The sequence below is a fragment of the Watersipora subatra genome, chromosome 3 (genome assembly GCF_963576615.1).
Source record: "Watersipora subatra chromosome 3, tzWatSuba1.1, whole genome shotgun sequence".
Classification (NCBI taxonomy): domain Eukaryota; kingdom Metazoa; phylum Bryozoa; class Gymnolaemata; order Cheilostomatida; family Watersiporidae; genus Watersipora; species Watersipora subatra.
The window spans coordinates 70,662,188-70,682,839 of record NC_088710.1 but is presented as its reverse complement, the minus strand read 5'-3'; the positions used below and the strand labels follow the sequence as shown (position 1 = coordinate 70,682,839).

Genomic DNA, 20,652 nt, shown 5'->3' with positions numbered 1-20,652 from the left:
CCACGAGAAACCTTGTAGGAGTTGTAGGAAACAATCAACAAAATGCAAAACATGACTCACTAAAATATATCAACTAGAGTTATCTGACCCTGCAAATAAAAACTGGCAAAACGTCCACCCTCGGTCCAAACTCGTCCTGGTGTGAACAAAAAATCTCGTCGATAGCTCCCATAAAATCGTTCAGTGGTCGACTACAAAAATTCGGTTTGCATATCGGCTGGTGTGAACGCAGCTTGACTTTTAAGGTCAGGTGTAGCATGATTGACCTTCAATGTCAGGTATACTAGATTTGACACAAAGAGTCAAGGATACTATATTTAAAAACAAGTGTCAGGTACACTATATTTGAAATATGCGGCAGCTATACTAGAGTTGCCACAAAGTGTCACGTGCATGTGTACTAGAGTTGATGCGGAGCATTAGAGAGAGCATGGCAGGCAGTGAGTGTCAGAGAACCCTGTATTGTCCTGTATTGCGAAAGAGGCGCTGCTAGTTATACGTCAGTTAACACTTGTACCAGAGTTTGTGACATTAATCTTTTGTCAACTTGGAATAACACCTACAAGTCTAGTCACTTGTTGACACCGAGTATAAGATATGGTATCATTGATAGTGAATACTAAATACATGCACATGTATATCATAGTTGCTGATACCCAGCGCTATGACTGACACTGTTGGCATGCAGTCACAGTTACACTAATATCATACTGTATGTAGTGAATGGTACCATTAAGACACAGACATCTCTATAATCTAAGCTTTATAAGCCGTTGTCTTAACACTTAATATTCTTCAATATGGTTTGGGTTTAGCTGCATAAGTAGATGTGATACTTATAAGCAGTAAAGTTGACCAGAAATGTTACAAAACAGCATCTGCAGATAACAGAACAACAAAGTTACCTTTAGAACATAAAGGTAGCCAAGAATTACGTCAGAACATCAAACAGGATATTAGATAGCACTGCCTAGATGTAGGTAAGATTAATGAACCCTGATTAATATATTAGCAACTTTCACCACGAGAAAAAACAAGCGAGCGACTGAGCTGTTGATTACGTCCCCCAACACTCAATCAATATGTCATAATATACAATAAGTATTCATGTATTTGTTGTTTTTTAGCTGGTCATCGGATGGTAACCAAACGCATGGTAACCAAAGTGACCAAGAGGAAAAGAGGCAAAAACAGAGCAGAACAGTCTTAACATTTTAGGTCTAATCTTGTGGATCAAGCGGAATCTCAGATCCTGGAACATACTACCAACTTTCATTTGACTGTGAAAGCACTTAGAGTAGCGCAATTCTTTTTGAACTGTATATCATATTGAAGTTCCAAGCTTGTAGGAATCAATAAAATAAAAAGCAAATAGTAAATAGTTTTTGTACGTTCTTTCAAAGAAGTGATGTTTAAAAGATAATTGAAGAATCATAATGACTGCAGTACACAGAGTCTGATAGAGTGTGTATTTGTTATGATAACCAATCGGTTTTAGTGTAAAGCTCTTGTTGCTGAGGAGAAGAAGCTTTTTAGCTACGTCTAGTTTGGAACCTTTGTAACCAAAAATGTCAATCAATGTGTCATTAGAAACAAATGTTCTGTCAGCAGCCATTTTTCATTTCTTGGTCAGTTGCAAGTGCCCTCGGTCTATCTTAATAACTAATAGTCTCGGTCAGTTACAAGTGCCCTCAGTCTATCTTAATAACTAATAGTCTTGGTCAGTTACGAGTGCCCTCAGTCATCTTAATAACTAATAGTCTCAGTCAGTTACGAGTGCCCTCAGTATATCTTAATAACTAATAGTCTTGGTCAGTTACAAGTGCCCTCAGTCTATCTTAATAACTAATAGTCTTGGTCAGTTACAAGTGCCCTCAGTCTATCTTAATAACTAATAGTCTTGGTCAGTTACAAGTGCCCTCAGTCTATCTTAATAGCTAATAGTCTCGGTCAGTTACAAGTGCCCTCAGTCTATCGTAATAACTAATAGTCTTGGTCAGTTACAAGTGCCCTCAGTATATCTTAATAGCTAATAGTCCAATTGCCTTGAAACTTTGGTATTGACTGAAGAACATATCACACACAGTATCACACACAGTGCAACCAAAACTTCGTAATCCGACATAAACCGAAAGTACAGAAAAACAAAGCGAAACTTCTCAGCCGAGTTTACCCAGGGTCGAGTCAGGTAGGAAGACAATTCCCCAAATTATCTCAGGCCAACCTTCGAAGTGTTAAAGAACTTTCTAGAACAATCAGACTATTTCATATTTGAGCAATGTTTTGCAAAGCGTAGTAAACAAATGCAGCTTTCTCTGAACTGATATGAAAAATGCGAACAACTCGCTGAAACTAATCGGATAGCCAATGGTAAATTCCTAACATTACGAGTGTATCATCTTAGGAAATCATTTCTGACATATCTTGTTTTATTTCATTCCAGTTGCTCTTTGCAGATACAGTTTCTAATATCAAAGGAAACCATATATCACCTACTATACTGGCTTACCTATATTTAGCTCAACTAGAGACAAGGTTTATGGGCAATCATATTACAATCAAACAGAAGGCGGGTTGAAGGAACTGTACACCCACTTTCAGACATACAATTTGGAAGACAAAGGACTTTCTGTTCTATATCGCAGTTGTGTGACCTAATAACTAAATATGGATGCCAAGTGAGTTTCTTAAAATATGCATTTAAAAAGGTGATTAAGACTGAAAATGCACGAAACTAATAGTATGTCACCATTTGGCTGTATGGACTGTATATGAGAGTTAGACATAAGAAATGCACTATGTTTCTATTGAGCGGATAATGCAAATTTGGAATTGTGCCCACCTTGAGTAACTGTATGATATTCACATGTTGCAGATTAGTGCTGGCGTTTTGTTAAAAAAAAGATTTCTATACCAGAGATCATAGCGATGCATTCGGGACTGCTCAAATCAAAGAAACGGCTGAAACGTTGAAAAATTTTCAAGCGGATTAGCTTGCGCGGCATTTTATTGCTATCATTCGCGAGTGCCGTTTTTATTTTTCGCAAGCATGAAACTATCGATGAAAATTTGCAAGTAAAACAACTCGTATGACTTTCATATTTTTGCTGTTTCCATCCTGTGGATGATGCAAACTTGATGATTAACCGCATCATGAAAACAGTGATGGCAGCGTTAGTCGTTACATCCTTGAACTTAGTCTAACGCGTGATCAGGTAAGCAAAACCATTCTAAACTAGAGACTGATGGAGGAGAATCCGGCCTGTTGACTAACAAAACTGTTTTGCACAAAACCGTTCTGTAAAGGAACCTTGTATTTAGCTATATTTTATCTTTAAATAATGCCGCTGACCAACTTCCGTTTCTACTGCTGTTTATGAGAACTAGTTAGTGCCTTATGTCCTGTTGTTATAAAGCTTCTACCGCCCCGTCCCTTACCTGCCTCTCACGCTCTTTCTGAAGGTTAATACGAGCTTCCAGGTCTTCAAATGTTTGAGTAAAGGCTGGCACGTGGAATCGTTCCGTCGTTAACTTGACATAGGCTCCAAATATGTTGGCAGCCAACAGGCAGCACTGCTCTGTAGTGATCTATAACCAATTACAGAAAGCTTTCCATAAAGATCAGAGCCTGTTCACCAGATGCTCATCAGATGCAAATACATGTATGCTGTAGCAAGGAAATACTTATGGAAGGCATCACTCTATTGCTGCTACCCCTGCTGCCTAGCTGCTATCTGTCATGCCAGCACTCATAAGCATATCTGTCTACCTTCAGTGTTATACCTACATCATGATTACTGTGGCAGTACAAAATCAATTATTGGGAAAACCAGTGTTTTCTAATACGGAAACTTCTAGAACGTTTGCTAACTAGCTGTTTAAACCAGATAGCTAGTGAACTTACCTGACCATTGCATACTTCACTAGTGTCCGTTTGGTACAGCAAAGTTTATGTGATATATTTTATTAAAACACTTGATACAGAACTTTCATAGGGTTATCAATAAAGAACATAACTTTATACCAAATGAATATTCACTATTTTTAACAGCCATACAATAGTACAGTAACACAACAATAAAATATAAAATGATGCAACAATATGTACAATAATACCGTAATACAAAAAAGCGGCAATACAGTAACACAATAATATGGTATTACAAGTAGCATAATAACACCCAAATGAGAATGCTCAAAAGAATTACGTAACAGCCAATACAGTTCTTAATACATAACTAGATTGTTACAGTGTTACGCTGCCTCCGGGTAACATTTTTTGAGTAAAAGTGTATAAAAAGGTTTTAATGATTTTAACTAGTTCTTTGATAGATCTCTTGTTCGCAGCCACTGATTCAGTTAGGTATTGTGTACAGCTATGCGTAGCTACACAGCATTCTAACATGCTTCTGGCCCATCAGAAAGAGTCAAGAATAAGTTATATTATAATGGTCTCGACTGTGACAATATTGGGGGCCACTCATGTCACCAGAGGCAAGGATGAAACCCGGATTTAGGGAGCATTAGTGGGTGAGGGATCGTGTGGGGCACTTCATACAGCTAGAGTATATAGTTGTGATTAAACCTAAGAATGTTAGTTGTTCGTCATGTTAACACTGGTAACAAACTTATGTACACTTTAGCTACCTTATGTACACTCTAGCTAACTTATGTACACTCTAGCTACCTTATGTACACTCTAGCTAACTTATGTACACTCTAGCTACCTTATGTACACTCTAGCTGCATTCTATTTTAGGCTTCTTCACTTTCATGCTTTATTAAACTGTAAATGTTCATCACTTATCATTTTTATCTGTGGGATGTTAGGCAATCATAATAGTATGCTGCCTATTTGTTGTACATTGAATTGTCTGATTGCAACTCATACGAGCATGCCACCACTTGTATGAGAATATATCCGCTGAAGTGGTTGCAGATTAGTGGCATTGTATTTATTTTACCAGAGTTGCTAGTTGTAGGCAAAAGAGAAACAATTATAAATCCTTTACAAAAGCCTAATGCACTGGCTATTAGTCAAAGAACATCTGAAGGTTAAATGACTGCTGCTTCTGGAAGGAACCTTTAGCAAGCAAGAACCATGCACAACCAAAAGTGTTAACAAAGCTTGATAATAGCGACATACTGTCAAACCTCTATTTGAACGCCGTGGCACTCTTTTTTTCAACCCTTCCCTTATAGTGACATTCTATGAGAGGTGGCAGTCAAATAAAGGTGGTGTTTAAATAGAGGTTTTATGGTATTTGAGAAAACATTAAAATATGAAAGATGTATGTAATAGGAGTCAGGCAGCCGATGCTACAAGGTGAAATCTCAAGCATCCTATGGCTATTAGTTATAAAGCAATCAACTAAACACTCTATATATATTTCTCAAAGTATGTCTGTAGATCTGTCATTCCGGCTATAGCTATAGCACACGCTGATTATTTTATCGATGCGGCCACGCGTTACAATGCCCCTGTTAAATATTTTTCGTAAGGTTCGATTACTATATCTGAGGTCAAGTCCAATTCTTCTAGCGTGGACAATTATATTGTCTCCGTATCGTCAGATTCAAAGTTTTGATGGATAGCTTCTGGTGGAACAGTAACCTTTTTTATACACACCCCTCTATGCAAGAACTGTTATTATTAATTCTACATATTCAGGATTTTTATTTTGTTTTGTCAGTTCGTATTAATTGTATCATTACCAAATAATCTTTTATTGTAAGGGAAGCATAACCCACTTAATTAAGCTATTACTTGCTAATTATTTCACATTTACATCTAAACCTTTTTATAATCGTTTTATTTTTTTTTTTGATCCATACGAAACATTTTTCTCATGATATGAAGTTTAAAAGTTGTTTGACAAAATTTGAAAACCTTTGCAGTTGTTTTTATTTTCTCTCTTAATCAATTTCAACTACACAAAACACTTCTCTCATGATACCGGTATGTAGTTTGAAAGTTAGAATGGCAAATGTTGTTATATTGTAAAGGTTTGACCGACCTTCACCTTCCTCCACTAGTACAAAACTCGTGCATGAGTACAATACATATATTTCTGCTTAGTTCATCAAGGTGTACAAGAAAGAATCAAGTAACAGGCAATGAACAGGCCCAGAACAGCTCTGCTCTTCTACACAAATATTCGAGCTTATATATCTAGTAAGCTCCGCCTCCGTTCTACTTGGCTGGACCCGGCATGGCTCTGGCTTGGCTGAACTCCGACCTCATTAACACGCCTGACTGAACACAGCTTGGCTCGGCTTAACTCAGCCCTATGCTCAGCTCCCAGTGGACCACATTCCACAGCACTCTCCCCCATTGGTGACCATGGTCTCCAATCTAGACCTTGGGAGAGAGCCTACGGTAGCCACATGGCAGACCTCCTCCTCTCCTGTCAGGGTTCTGTCCATATCCTCCACATCCGTGTCTGAGGCAGCTGCCCCGGGGCAGCTTGTGCCGGCCTCGGCGGCCGCCTTCTCCCACTCCCGATCTCCCTGGTCTGCTGCCACACCGACTGGCTTCGGTGCACTTAGGGCTTGTCCAGCTTCTTTCAAGCTCCTGGTGACCGAGGCCAATAGTTCTGGCAAAGACGCATCACATGCGTCATCCAAGTTCTCCAACAAACTGAGGTCGTCCGGGGTGAGCGAGTGCTCTAACAGAAAGGCCCTGGAAGCGGCCGTGAGAACTACCTGGTTGTCCTCTTGTCCCACCTCCGGGTCATTTGCCGGTGACTCCATCGAGTAGCACACCCCGTTCCCGTACCGGTCCGGCCTTCTAGTAGTCCGGGCCGGCCTTGGGTTGTGGCGGACAGGTTCAGATGAAGTCTCCGATGTCGGAGCTGTTCCGGTCTCCACCGGGTTTGATTTCGGTTCTCTCAGAATTTCTTCTAGTGGGACCGGATTGGCTTCTACCGAACTTGGAGAGCGTCCCTGGCGTTCTCCTTCCTCCGGTCTGGCCGGGTTTTCTCCCGGAGTTACCTCCTGTCCTTGCTTTTCAGCAGCCTCCAGCAGCAACCTTTCCCAGTTGGGGGGCGGCATTATCGGCACAGGGTCCACTCTGGCCTCTTCCTGCCTTTTCTCCGGCCTGCTATGTCGAGCTCCCTTCATGTTGGGACCCCTCCTTGGCTCCAGAGTGGCTGGGGCCTGTCCCAACCTCTCTGGGCAAGCATGATAGGGTTATAGCCTTATTTCGCTCTGGATGGAAGACTGGCCCTGCCGTTCCACTAGATATGTGTGGTTCCCCAGGCCTTCAGGACCTGGTATGCTACCTTACTACTCATATCAATGCAGTTCACTTCATACAACCGAAATTCGTAGGACAAAAAAAGGAAAGACCGCTCTATAAGGCGGACACATACATACACAGATACACAGACAATGATTGCCGTTTATATAGTAGATTGTATCTGACCATATTAGACTGTATAATGTTTATATATTACATTGTATGTGACCATTATAGACTGTATAATGTTTATATAGTACATTGTATCTGACCATTATAGACTGTATAATGTTTATTTATTACATTGTAAGTGACCATTATAGACTATATAATGTTTATCTGTAACATTGTATCTGACCATTATAGACTGTATAATGTTTATCCCACAACCAAGCGAGCAGAGCGAATGTTTGAGAGTTGCATGATAAATGCATGTGCACACAACTCACGAAAATTATTCATCAACAACATCGCAAACCTTTGTACCGAAATCTCATCAACAAACTTAACCATTTTTGTGTAGAGTCGTTTAAGTATAATAATGATACAAAACACATAAAACCATATTTAAATATGTTACCAAGTCTTTGAGAATTGTCGAAATATTCCTAAACCTTATCCATCTGATTGGATTATACACAAATAGACAGATTAATTTGGCCGAAAATCGTTATTAAAACTTGCCAAGCCTTGCTTTTATCAAAATTAGGACTGGCAAACGAACCGCCGAGCGACAGAGAATAGAACCATTAAGTAGTGCGCATTTCACAAAAGAATAACGTGCACATTTCACCAGTCTCGCATTGGCGAATTGCCGAAGGTTTCTGTAATTAACGTAGAAGTACTGAAATCGTTTCTTTTCTGCCGATTTCAAAGTAACTGACATTTTGGAAACTTTTGAGTACTTTGGTATTCTAACTGATGTCCAAAGCAGTGAAAGTAAAGGAAATGACGATGGTATTTTTTCTAACGATTCTTATGAGATTATTACAATATTTAATTATAAGTTTGGATGACTATTGAAGTGTTATAGTCACAGTAACAACATTGATGATGGGCAATAGGTTACTATTATTATTTTTTCTAAATAGTTTTGTTAAATAGATTTTTTAAAAATCTGTATAAATATCACAACTTCTTGATATTGTTAGCTATGACATTTTGAAATGTAAACAAAATTGTGCATTGGTTTTCTATTATTACTGTATTACTATATTAATAATATTGGTTATTCTAATAATATCAGTGCATTTTACTTCTAATATTGCATTTCTCCTATTGCAGGGGTAGAGATATAAACATATAATCTTTTCCTTTCATTATTGCTGTTTGTCATGACCAAACACTTTTGTTAAATAGATTTTCTAAAAATCTATTTAAATATCACAACTTCTTGATATTGTTAGCTATGACGTTTTAAAATGTAAACAAAATTGTGGATTGGTTTTCAATTATTACTATATTAATAATATTGGTTATTCTAATAATATCAGTGCATTTTGCTTCTAATATTGGCCAATATTGCATTTCTTCTATTGTTAGAGAAGAGATATAAACATATAATCTTTTCCTTTCATTATTGCTGTTTGTTGTATATAATAAAACCCACACCCAGTACATCACAGCTACCATTGCAGTTATCCTATTGCACTGCAGTGTCATTTGACTGCTAATATTGCATTTCTCAACCATCAGTACCCTTTCCTTTTTCCAATATCACGTTGGTCGGGGCTGTATGACAGGGGAATTTCTAATATATTACATTGTATGTGCCTATTATAGACTGTATAATGTTTATATATTACATTGTATCTGACCATTATAGACTATATAATGTATATTTATTACATTTTACGCACTTCCCGTTCACCCGGGTTGCAAACAATGATTTTTTGTTAATCGTTTACAAAATAAAGAATTCACCAGCATTTCAGTTAGTGAGCTTTTAAAAGTCTTTCAAACTAGCATTTTTATAACTGATGAGCACTTTTTCTGAGGAAGAAGTTTTGTGTTGATCGCTCATACCCCAGAGTGATGTTCTGTACATCGCTCTGTAATTGTACAAAATTTGTTTCATATTTATTTTTGGTTATTGCATAATAATTTTTTATTGTTGCATAAAAAGAATTTCTTTAAATTTTGCTGTTAGAGAACTTTATGATGAGATGATTTGAACAATTGCTATAAGGCTCAGTTCTGGCCTCTTGTGTGACATGAATATCTCCAAAAATGTTTTGCAGGTTTAGTTTGTGTTTCGCTCTCACAAAAATCATTTGATTTGTAGGCTTGGATAAATTATTTCTTAACGGCTGAAGCTTGTTTACTTCAATAGCATAGTCAAGAATGTAATAGTACACTATTACAAATACATGTATCTACACATTGAGCTGAAGATATTAGATTAGCAAAGAGTTGCATTCTCTCCATTTGGAATCGTCACATTTGGAACAGCACATTCAATTGGTTCTGTAATGTTTTCAGTATGAATATATATGTTCAGGATGACTCAAATGTTTTGTCTTACAGCTCAACTGGTAAGCTAGTAGTGTAAGCTAATGGATAAACATTGCCAAGAAGTCTTGTGGCTTCGAGCAAACCATGCTACAATTGTATAAATGCGTCTGCAGTCAAACTAGATTATTTTGCTGTGAGTAGATAACTCCAGCTTTTATAAATTCTTGTAGCATGTAATACGTGTAAGTTGTTTTCAGCTTCTTCCTTTTGAATCTAGCAGGTTGTATTACAGGAAGCGTTAAGTACAACACACTATTTGCGGTATGCGACAAACAGTAGTTGTACAGTATGCGACAAACAGTAGTTGTACAGTATGCGACAAACAGTAGTTGTACAGTATGCGACAAACAGTAGTTGCACAGTATGCGACAAACAGTAGTTGTACAGTATGCGACAAACAGTAGTTGTACAGTATGCGACCAACACGAGCAGAAAAGTTCCTGTGCTTTGTATGCAGCGAACATCATGAGGAGTTGCTTACTCTATCCAAGAAAAAGACAATTGTTAAAACAGTTTGTTATACTGTGTGGAAATTCAACTATAACCAATGCACTAGTCAGTCACAGTAGCTACATGTACTTGTGTGGTATGCTATATTCACTCTCAAATTAAGTTTAAATAAATATTCTAAGCTATTTTAACAGAATGTTCCCTTATTGGAGCAGCTAAAGGCATGAACAACAGAGTTTTGTTAATTTTGAACATCAGGTTTTAAATACTTTACTAGAGAACCCCTTGACTACACATCTGTATAAGGAGATGTTAATAGATGTGTTTGCGTGCTGTGCTCAGTTTACTAGCCTTGCATGAACATTACAGCCTCCTTTCAAACTAATTTGAAGATTCTGAAAACTAAAAACAGCTATAAAAGTATAAATCAACTAGACATGACTACATTGTCCAAGCGTTTGCCAAACATACTAACAGATAACATGTTATTTGACTTTTCTGCTTCTAGCAGTTTACAAACTCAAAAGTTAAACTGTTCAAATTTTGAAAACTCACTATAGACATACATCTATGTAGCTTTATCTAACACTTCCTCTCAATGAATAATACATAAAACTTGGATAAAATGTTAATTTGCATGTTCAATCTACTCTGCTCAGTCGTCATGGCATTGAGTGCATGTATATCGCCTTATTGAGATACATGTATACGAGCTTCTATATTTATAAATCTCACTTTGTGCTTCTGTCCGTCTGCATAAATGCTGCGTTTCCACATTTTTGGCCGAGTTCATCCAATCATTACACATATGCTCCATGACTTCTACCAGATCTATAAAAACTTTTGGTTTTGAAACTCCTGGTTCCTGAAAAGCAGCCTTTTAAACACCAACCTGGGGGCTATCCATTTGAAAATGGAAAAAATTGAAGCAATGCCGGGTTTACCGCTAGTCACTACCATAACCTAACATTCCGTTACCAAAATTCATCAGTACTCATCAGATACGCAAAACATTCTAAACCTTTTATTATTTCTGTTTGCTACCTTTTAGACTTGTCCATGGTTCATGCTGCTGTATTAATTCACAACCAAAGTGAATCAGGTAAATAAGGAGTAAACAGTGCTTAAAGATAACACTATGAAGTAGAGTCTACGTTTAACAATCTTATTACTTTAGGTTTAACAAACACTGATTCCGGTTGATGTATTTATGGCAAACAAAATCATCGTCTGCTGTTTTACTTCCAATGTGGTTTCAAAGAAAGAGCTCAAATCTTGAATTAATCTCACGCTGTTGGAATATAGGCAGGCTGCAGATGATGGAGCAGGCAGTATTTGCATGCAATGCCAGTATGTAGAAGTTCACATGTAAAGAAGAAGATGTTCACATGCAGTTGTTTATTGTAAGAGATTTATATCAAATAGTAAAAACATGACTAAAATAACGTAAGATTTTCTTCATTATGACAGAATACAAGACTTAGACATAAATATGCTAAGCGAGAAAAATGAATGCAGTGATAGGTTTGCAGCTGCTTAGGCCACTAAAAAAATATAATCGGTCGAACTGTGCTTGGACGAACTCTTGAAGTGCATCTGTAAATTCTGTACTCCGTTTCTTGTCGAAGTTCTACAAAGTACACACATGAAACAGATAGTATATGATATTGGATAATCCTGACCAGAGTTAATATGTGAAGTAAACGTTCACTATAAGTAGAAGTCTTGTGTAATTTGTCCCAAACTTAGGAATGTCAACCTAGCTTTAATGAGTGACAAATGGCAAGCATGCTATATAACTAGAGACATCCCACAGTATCTCACCTGTTTTATAGTAGTCATAGGTGGTGACCACTGCTGGTTTAGCATCCTTTACATCAAAGACCTGCTGTATGTTTATAGTGAAGCACTTCTGGTTTCTATCCAGCTAAGAAATATAGAGGTGAAGTCTGTTATATAACCATGTACATGCATAAAAATGACTAAATATGCAAACAAAAATATGCAAGCACTATGCAGGGTCTGATCTACCACTCATGAAAATGGCTGCAGTTACCAAAGTGTAAACCTAAATTAATTGTCTAAAAAAACATCGATTTTTATTAACACTTACAGAGTTGAAGTAGAGCTGTACAGTGCCATCTCGATCTACTTCATATCTCTGAAGATCAACACTTTCATCCTTCATAAGGTCCTTCAAAGCAGCCTTATCAGCAGCCCAACCTGACACCATCTTGGCTTGAACAATGGCCATGTTACTCACACCTCCTTCACCAGTATACCTGAAGTTTTATAAAGACAGTTTTCATAGCTCTTCAATGATTAGTTAAATATTACGCCTAGTAATCCATGGTAAGATGAATTAGAACAGAGAGTGCTTACCTGGTGCAAATTCGTAGCTGTCGGTTTTTACAAACTTCTTTGGAACCACGTTTCCTGTAAACTCTGGCTGTTGTGGTGAAGGCCTGTTGAAGTCTATCTGGGTCATTGATATTATACCGAACATTAGTCTGCAATGCACACAAAATACATATATCCATCGTCATGTATATTTGCTTGATGAAAATTAGATAAGCCTGCGGTGCTAAAGAGTAAAAGTTACCTGCATGAGGAAACACCCTTTGCCACTGGCAGTCAGCCTGAGGTCAGCAACTCTAGGGAGACGCTCTGTAAACTCCACAAAACTGTTGTCATTGTTGAGTTGAAAAGATGCAACGTGAGTGTTGGTATTTTTCTCAGTGATTCTGATAGATGCTGAAATTCCATCAATGTATATGAGAGCTGCATATTCAGCCAGAGCTTGGAGTCCTATAACCGTGTCCTAAAAATAGGAGCAGCGAGAGTGGCACTTAGTTGTGTAGGTTTATTAGGTTAACCAAACATAAGCACTCGGGAATAAGGAACCCCGAATTCTAATAGCAACTATATCTAGATACCGTGGCAACAAACCATAAAACATGAGGTGGAAAGTACTAGATCTCCCAGAACACAATTGAAATGTTCTTTCAGAAGGAATAATGATGATCAATTAGTTTAAAAGTATGGCAAACGTAATGAGCTGTGTAAAACTACCTGAGTTGAACCGAAACCGCCCCATGGATTTCTTTGTGTAGACAACCATCTAACTACAGGTAGACCTTCCTGTATCTTTTCATTGACGCTGTTCCTCATGTTGAGTATTGTGAGGAGGGCGTAAGCTGTTGTCTCCGTATCAGCAGAAGCAGGTCTGTAGTACCACCAGTGGATCCTTGGGGGTTCTGGCTCATTCTCATTTGCCTTCCACATGGTCATTGTACCATTAACTACAAAAATTGCACCGATTTAAACGATCTTCCGATTTATTAAGAAGCTATGAGCTCCATGAGAAGACAGACTATAGCAAAAATGCTGGGATTTTACCTTTGGCCATTGATAGCAGCTTCCTGAAGGCTCGGTCATCAGCCTTGTTAAAGAGAGAATATGCATAGGCTACTAAAGAGGTAGTGTAACCGTCTTCATACACTTGTCGATCAATACACTGGAAGGCTAGTCCAAGAGAAGGATTGCTTAATTCTACACCAGCCTCCATCATTGCAATAGCCACGTATGCGGTCATGGCAGCTTTGTTTGTGCCATTGTTGGTTGAGCCAAATCCTCCCTGCATGTACTTGTTGTGCGTTGTACCAATCTAAGAATGGAAAGATGGTTATAAGTTAGCTGGAAGTGAATGACGAGTAAGAAATCAGCTAGTAGTGAATTACAAGCAAAGGGCTTGTGGAACAGCAACGAGAAACACAACAACTGCAAGATCAATATTCAAATCAACAAGGCCCAAAGGATTTACTAAAACCAAAAGTATCAGTCACAAAATGTTTGCTCGAAATAATAAAAAAGAAAACACTATTAGAAAATCAAGACAGGATAAGCTATTAAGCTTAGATATTTCATTGTCACCAACCTGAGGGTAGCAGCCATCTCTGTCCTGGTTTCGAATAAAGAAGTCGATACTTTTTGACTGAATGGTTTTATCAATGTATATGTATGGCTCCGCTAGTCCAAAACACTTGACTACAAATGCTGTCAACCACATACTACCAGAAGTGTCAGGCTTAGACATGCCAAAGGAACTGTAGGATTGATCAGCATGAGCATAGGTCAATTCTCTCTGGTAACCTAAAATATCATAAAGTTATGCATAGAGTCAAATCGACACACTCTGAAGGTTTGAATATTGACATCAAGAAGATCTATAATGCTCAGTAAGAAACTGACCTGATTTCATATATTGAATTGCTCTTTTTCTAATTGCAGGACTGTCCTTGTTAACAGCTTCCAAGTATTTGAGTGCAAATATATTTGGTGCAAATGAAACCATAGTTTGCTCTGCACAGCCATAGGGCATCCTCAGAAGGCTTCCAATATTTGACATGGCAGGACCCATCACATCACCGACAACCTTGACATAAGCCCGTTCGGAGCCTGCTATAAGCTCAGCTGGGTCTGGCAGTGGCAGGCTGTAGGTTTCAACAGCAGTTCCTGATGGTGTTGCTGAAACATCCAAAAGGTTGTTGATACTTAACCCTAGCACGAGGCAATAATTTCAGGTTATCTCAGAAGCTATCCAGATTTTCACAGTTGCGTATCCATAAGAAATCTTTTAGTGGACTCACCCGAGTTGGGATCAGTCATGCAGACAAAGTCACTGACAGTGTACTCTCTTGGAGTACCTTCTGGCTCAACAATAACAGGGCGAATCACTGTGTCACTCATTCCAGCTAGAGACGCCATCTCAGATCCAGGAGGACAGACAGATGGATTGTTCACCACTTCAGCCTAGAAAAAAAGAGATTTAATGGTAACTAAGAGTCGTTTGTCCATGGTGCTTTTAAGTCTTCTAGCGCAAAAAAGACTGGGAAGCTTTCAACTTACTGTAATTGAGACATTGACATCTCCAATTTCATTCATAACCAGAACAAAGTTCTTAGTGGCTGTGTCCTGGGCACAGACACACTTCACCGCTGAAGACTTCATTTGGATGTCATACTCTGGGGATTCATTGACACTCAGTGATACCTGCAGAATAGTATTTATAGATGGACTTCTGTCGTCTTTAATATTTAGCCATACATGTATGTTGGCATTAAATCCTTATAATCTTCCTTTAAAGACAGATACATGTACTTACAGCTAAACACTGGGAGAGGTAATTGGATACTGTGACAGCAATCGGCATCTTCTCTCTTCTGATTACTGAGTACGGTAAGTTCATGGAAACGAAGAATGGCTGAAAAGCGATGAGAGACGCAGCTGGAGATACTCCTAGTCCATCTTGTTCATCCATGCAGACAGTATTACCGACCCACTCGGTTATTGTGTCAGGCACAGTTGAAGCAACTGTTGCAGCACCGGTCGAGCTAAGAGAAATATGTCATTGCAGAATGACGATCAACCACATTAGAAATTGCATAATTTCCACACTGCAGATACACGCACGCACGCACACACACACATTAAGGTAAACTGTAACCACTTAAACATTTTGGAACAACAAACTATTACAGATATTTGCTATCCCAATTCTAATAAATTGCGTTTGAGTCGAGTGAACGGTTGACTAGCACAAACCTGAGACTTACAGTATCTCCAACAAACACAGAAGACTTGAATATTGCACATAAAAAATTGTAACAAGAGATACGTGTATTGATGACAGACTTAAGAAAGCAAACATCAGAGCAACTGTGTTTAGAAATTTCAAAACAGCGCGACAGCCAAGTGGGAAAGATTGGAAAATAGAAAATTGGAAGAACCCTTTGCCAAACAAGCTTGGTTTTCGCGAAGTGTACTCACTCTATCTCCACAAGCTCCCACAGCCATGTTTCAGGAAAATACGTGCGAACAGTTTGGGCAATTTCTGTTTCAATATTGACATTTTGATTTCCATTTTCATTGCCATTTCCCGAATTTCTGCTCGAATCGGCAGAGACAGAGTTAGCATTACTGTTGCCATTCAAGCCGCCTTCTTTTGCCGAAACCGCTTCTGCTCCCCTACGATTGTTTGATGATTCAAATCTACGGTCTGTAAAAATTAACCAATATTGAAATATAAGTTTTAACGAGACATAAAAGCTGCCGTGATGTTTGCTTTCCACAATGGCGTTGCCATGTGTACTCACTCTATCTCTACTAGATCCCACAGCCATGTTTCTGGAAAGTATGTGCGTACAGTTTGGGTTATCTCAACTGACTCCCCGACAGACCCATCGTTCCCTGGAGATCCTGGTGCACCACTTCGACTGGCTACCTGATTACTGCCAGATGAATCAGCTGCAGGTGCAGGTGCACCAGGCTGGCCATCTTGGGTATCAATTGCGTTGAAGGCGACATCTGCAAAGGTGACCAGTCCGAGACTGCATTGCCAACAAGAATTGAACAGTTTTACAAGTGCTTTTGATGTTTGTTTTCTACAGTCATGATCCTTGATCATGACAACTCACTTGACTAGCACAACATCCCATAGCCATGACTCTGGAAAATAAGTTCTAATAGACACGAGTGAAGCAGCATCAGTATCCTCTGCCAAATCACTACTGACTATGTTACTTTCATCAGCAGCTTTGCTTAACCGTGCTTCTGGCTCTTGACCATTGGAAGCTGTGGATGCCACGACAGCACTCGAAGTTGATATGGAGAAACCTGTGCGATGATCTATATGCATAGCACACAAGGTCAACAAATCAGGCATTAGAGGAAGGTTACAGGGGCACATAAATGTGTAAGGATAAGTAGATATGACCGGAACTCACTGTAACGTATGTAGCTGTTCAATTTGCAAGGGCTGGTATTTATGTTTAAACTAGTTGTGGTAGCAAGCCCAGCAGCTTTGAAGCCTTCACTAGCATCTTCATACGGCATCGACCAGTAGAAATGGTGGGTAGCTGTAAAGTTAATGTACAACTACGAGCAACATTATAAATGCAGTACTGTTTACCATCAGAGAACAATCTTGTTATGATCAACTCATTGAGTGCTAGGCCTATAATTTCAATGTTTGCCGGTGTCTCCAAGCTTTTTTTATTTGCAAAGTTGATTATGGTATAGGTAGCATGAACCACTGCATAGTCAGCTTACAGTAACCCGTACATATATTTTTAATATGTCAATAAAAATCCATTTTCACTTATCTACTATGAAAATAATATACATGGATACCAATTGTGTAGAGAAATTCAATTAAGTAATCTTCAGTATATAATAGCCACCTGTCTTGCTCTCTCAGCCGTAAGTTGGCCATGGATGACAGGTTAGCTGTTGCAGAAGGCCTATTTAGCTCCAGAGCGATCACAAAAAAATATTGTAAAAGCTATACCGTAGCGTAAAACTTTTATTATGTACGCTAGAGGTCCTAGGCTTTGGGAGGTTCGACAGTTTACATAAAACTGTTGGAAAATCAATTGTTGCTGATGGCCATGAGAAATAAAAAATGTTGGACGGTTATTTCCGCAATGAAGCCAAATATGACATTTCAGTGACACCGCTTCAAAAAGCTCGTGGAGTTATATACTAAAACAGTAGCATATTGTGTAGACAAATTAAGAAATGCTTGCCTCAGAAGCAGCTTCTGTGATGACAATGGCATGCATGTAATTAAGAATCACCCATTGGAAATTGTGTCAGACCAGCAGCTCAGAGAACACACGCGATGAGTGATGCAAAAGATTTAACAAAACTCTAAAACTGTCTGTATCCCATAAGGCAATAGAGCAGCAGTTTCCATAAATGAAGCTGGCAGCATTGGCTACAGCAACATCCAACCGTGGTAAGGTCTCAACACTGATTGTGCCTGACACTAGTAATGTAAGTGAGCTACGCTGTGTCAGAAAAGACCAGTATAGAGAAGAGGGCTAGACCTAATTCTAGGCAGAAAAAATGCTATTGTTAAAAAGGACTGCAACCTAAAGTGCTAAGGAAAAAGCAACTCACCATTGGTAGGAACAGGTCCACATTGAGAAAGCTGATTTTCATAGACTCTACAATAGAGACAGACAGAGGTTTATACATGTTCATGAAAATATAATATTATATGCAGCGAAGAATGTCAAGAACAACTCTGTAGGGTTAATTGACTCACCCAGACCATTCCTGAAGTGCTAGCCTCTGTATGCTATTAAGAGCCTTTGACAAACTCAGCTGGTTGTCTCCACCTTCTAGGAAAACACTTTTGTCTACTACACCATAGCTACAGAGAGAGTTGGGACTAGCCGTGAACAGCAGATCTACAGGCTCTCCTGGTCGTGCTTCACTTTTGCTAAATCTCATCTGTGCCTGTAAAATAACAAGCGACTCCTGAGTTGATGAGAACATGATACACAACTTAGTAATATAATATAATATATAATAATATATTAAAATAAGCCATAATATTGTCTAATAGTAAAACTCTTGAGCTGCACACCTCATTCTCCGTGCATTCTTCAACTTTGAATGTCAGACCATCGGCTACAACTTCACCATCAGGTCTGATGTAGTAGACAACTAGTTTACCGCTAGTAGACATGGCAGCAGTTACTGGCACAGTTACAGAGAAAGTTCCTTTGTGTGTAGCTGTAACCTGGGTACCTTGTGTAGTGGTTGGAGAAGCGACAGTGGTGGTTGTATCTCTTCCAGGCGCTAAAGAAGTATTGCAAGTTAGTTAATCACTGCCGTGTATGGTTTTGTGGTGTCACATTAAAGCTTGGTGACCACAAACATTTGTGATCTTCTTATACAAGACAATAACCGGTTTATTATAAAAATGATGCAAGTCAAAACCAGCTGAAGACTACTACAAATACAATCAGCGTGTTGCCATATCTACAATGTTGCAACTACAAATATGCTCCCAGAGCATATTTTTTGAGCCTATTCCCCGAGCCTATGAAACTAAATTTTATTACATATTTGAACTCGTTCAGACCAGATATATAAATCTTGAGACAATGATTCTTATAACAGTTCCAGAAATTTCAACAAGTTCCAATAGTGGATGAAAAAATAGAATCAACGCAGTGGTTAATTTTTGACGTTTTGACGATCCTAGTGAATTGCACAAGTCAACATTTGCATAGCAACTGAGAAAGCACTTACATCCTGAGGCAACAGAGTCAATGATGACACCACAAGACCTCCACCAGTAATAATAACATGAGGGTCTTGGTGTGTGGTCCCAGTCATCTTGTTCATCTTGCTCGGTAACAGCTGTGTTTAGAGTCAGACTGATTGGACTTGATCCATAATCAGCAATGTCTGTCAGTCCAACTACCTGTAGTACGAGTATATAGATTTACTAGTCAAGGAATCCTAGATTATGAATAGATGTATACACAAACCCATTATACAAGAACATTTACCTTGTATTGAAGTCGAGTTTCCAAGGCTATACTTGTAGTATATTGAATCTTGAATGTGGCTTGAGAACCACAAGACAAAGTCTGGGTATTTGGTACGATCTGTAGGAAGGACCCTGATGGAGAGTACCAGCCCTCAACATAGAGATATGCTCTTGGTGAGCTCCAACTCCAGAAGGAGGAGTTGAACCTTGTGGCTACAGCCTACAAAAATAACAACTTATGATACATGATTAGAAAAAGAAATATTGTATCAAATTCTTGGATGCAAAAAAATTATTCTATCAACATTTTTATTATTCGTTATAGAGAACGCAGCTAAAAATATCTCACCTGAATGCTATAAGATGAGAGATCTTGCGCAGATGGGGGTATGCTAAACTTGACTTCTCCGTTAGCGTCAGCAATGTAGCTCTTGCTGTATCTGCCACGGCTGCCCCAGTTGTTGATCACAATATCAACAGGTTCCCCTGGTGAAGGCTTTCCGTCTAATTTCTTTGCTGTCAGCTACCAAAACAAATTGTTATGTAGAAAACATGTTTGGAGTGTCCTGTAAAAATTACTACGATTAAGTTATATTTAGCAGCTGTAACATAGCAACACTGCTTACTTTTGCATTGTAGGGAAGTCCAGGTTTAAATCTATCGGGTCCCTCTAGCTTCAGCTGGATATCATACTGTTGGAAGTAGAGTGTTTGAGCTGTTGCATTCAGGTAGTCTCCTGAAACAGTTGAATGCCATAAGTTGAATGAAATTGCCAGTTGAATGAAATTAGTTAGATTGGTTAGTATATCTACAGTGCTCTGCTTGAGCCGGAGTCCTGAGAGTTCAGAGAAGAAAGAGTTAGCATGTCAACTAGTCATACCTGTGCCTTGCTCCTTCACTCTCGCCTCTATCACCAGTCTCACATTATATTGGTATGTGCTGTATCTATCATATCCTACATCTCGTCGGCTCACATTCACTGTGTAGCACCCATCAACCAACTGAAACACGTAAAGTTAGCTGTTATGGTTTATAGCGTAGCATTTACTAAGCAAGAGAAAATACATAGAAAATGACTATCAGATTCCATGGTTACGGA

General features: G+C 38.7%; 1 protein-coding gene across 3 annotated transcripts in view; it reads right to left on the bottom strand.

Annotated features, from left to right (window-relative positions):
* LOC137391929 (ovostatin-like) overlaps positions 1-20,652 on the bottom strand; it is a 103,836-nt gene that overhangs the window by 80,822 nt on the left and 2,362 nt on the right. For 2 of the 3 annotated variants that reach the window (XM_068078495.1, XM_068078494.1), the window contains exons 9-19: positions 20,434-20,554; positions 20,180-20,289; positions 19,903-20,076; positions 19,573-19,773; positions 19,310-19,484; positions 18,639-18,853; positions 18,315-18,508; positions 18,167-18,213; positions 16,990-17,121; positions 16,034-16,262; positions 15,369-15,597 (exon numbers count right to left, since the gene is read on the bottom strand). In XM_068078495.1, coding sequence (XP_067934596.1) covers positions 15,369-15,597; positions 16,034-16,262; positions 16,990-17,121; positions 18,167-18,213; positions 18,315-18,508; positions 18,639-18,853; positions 19,310-19,484; positions 19,573-19,773; positions 19,903-20,076; positions 20,180-20,289; positions 20,434-20,554 — 1,827 coding nt within the window. Of the gene's footprint in view, positions 1-11,585; positions 11,835-12,028; positions 12,132-12,317; positions 12,487-12,586; positions 12,715-12,806; positions 13,026-13,276; positions 13,507-13,603; positions 13,872-14,141; positions 14,357-14,455; positions 14,732-14,853; positions 15,017-15,112; positions 15,257-15,368; positions 15,598-16,033; positions 16,263-16,989; positions 17,122-18,166; positions 18,214-18,314; positions 18,509-18,638; positions 18,854-19,309; positions 19,485-19,572; positions 19,774-19,902; positions 20,077-20,179; positions 20,290-20,433; positions 20,555-20,652 lie in introns of those variants that run through there. The other variant, XM_068078493.1, reaches the window with a different exon arrangement.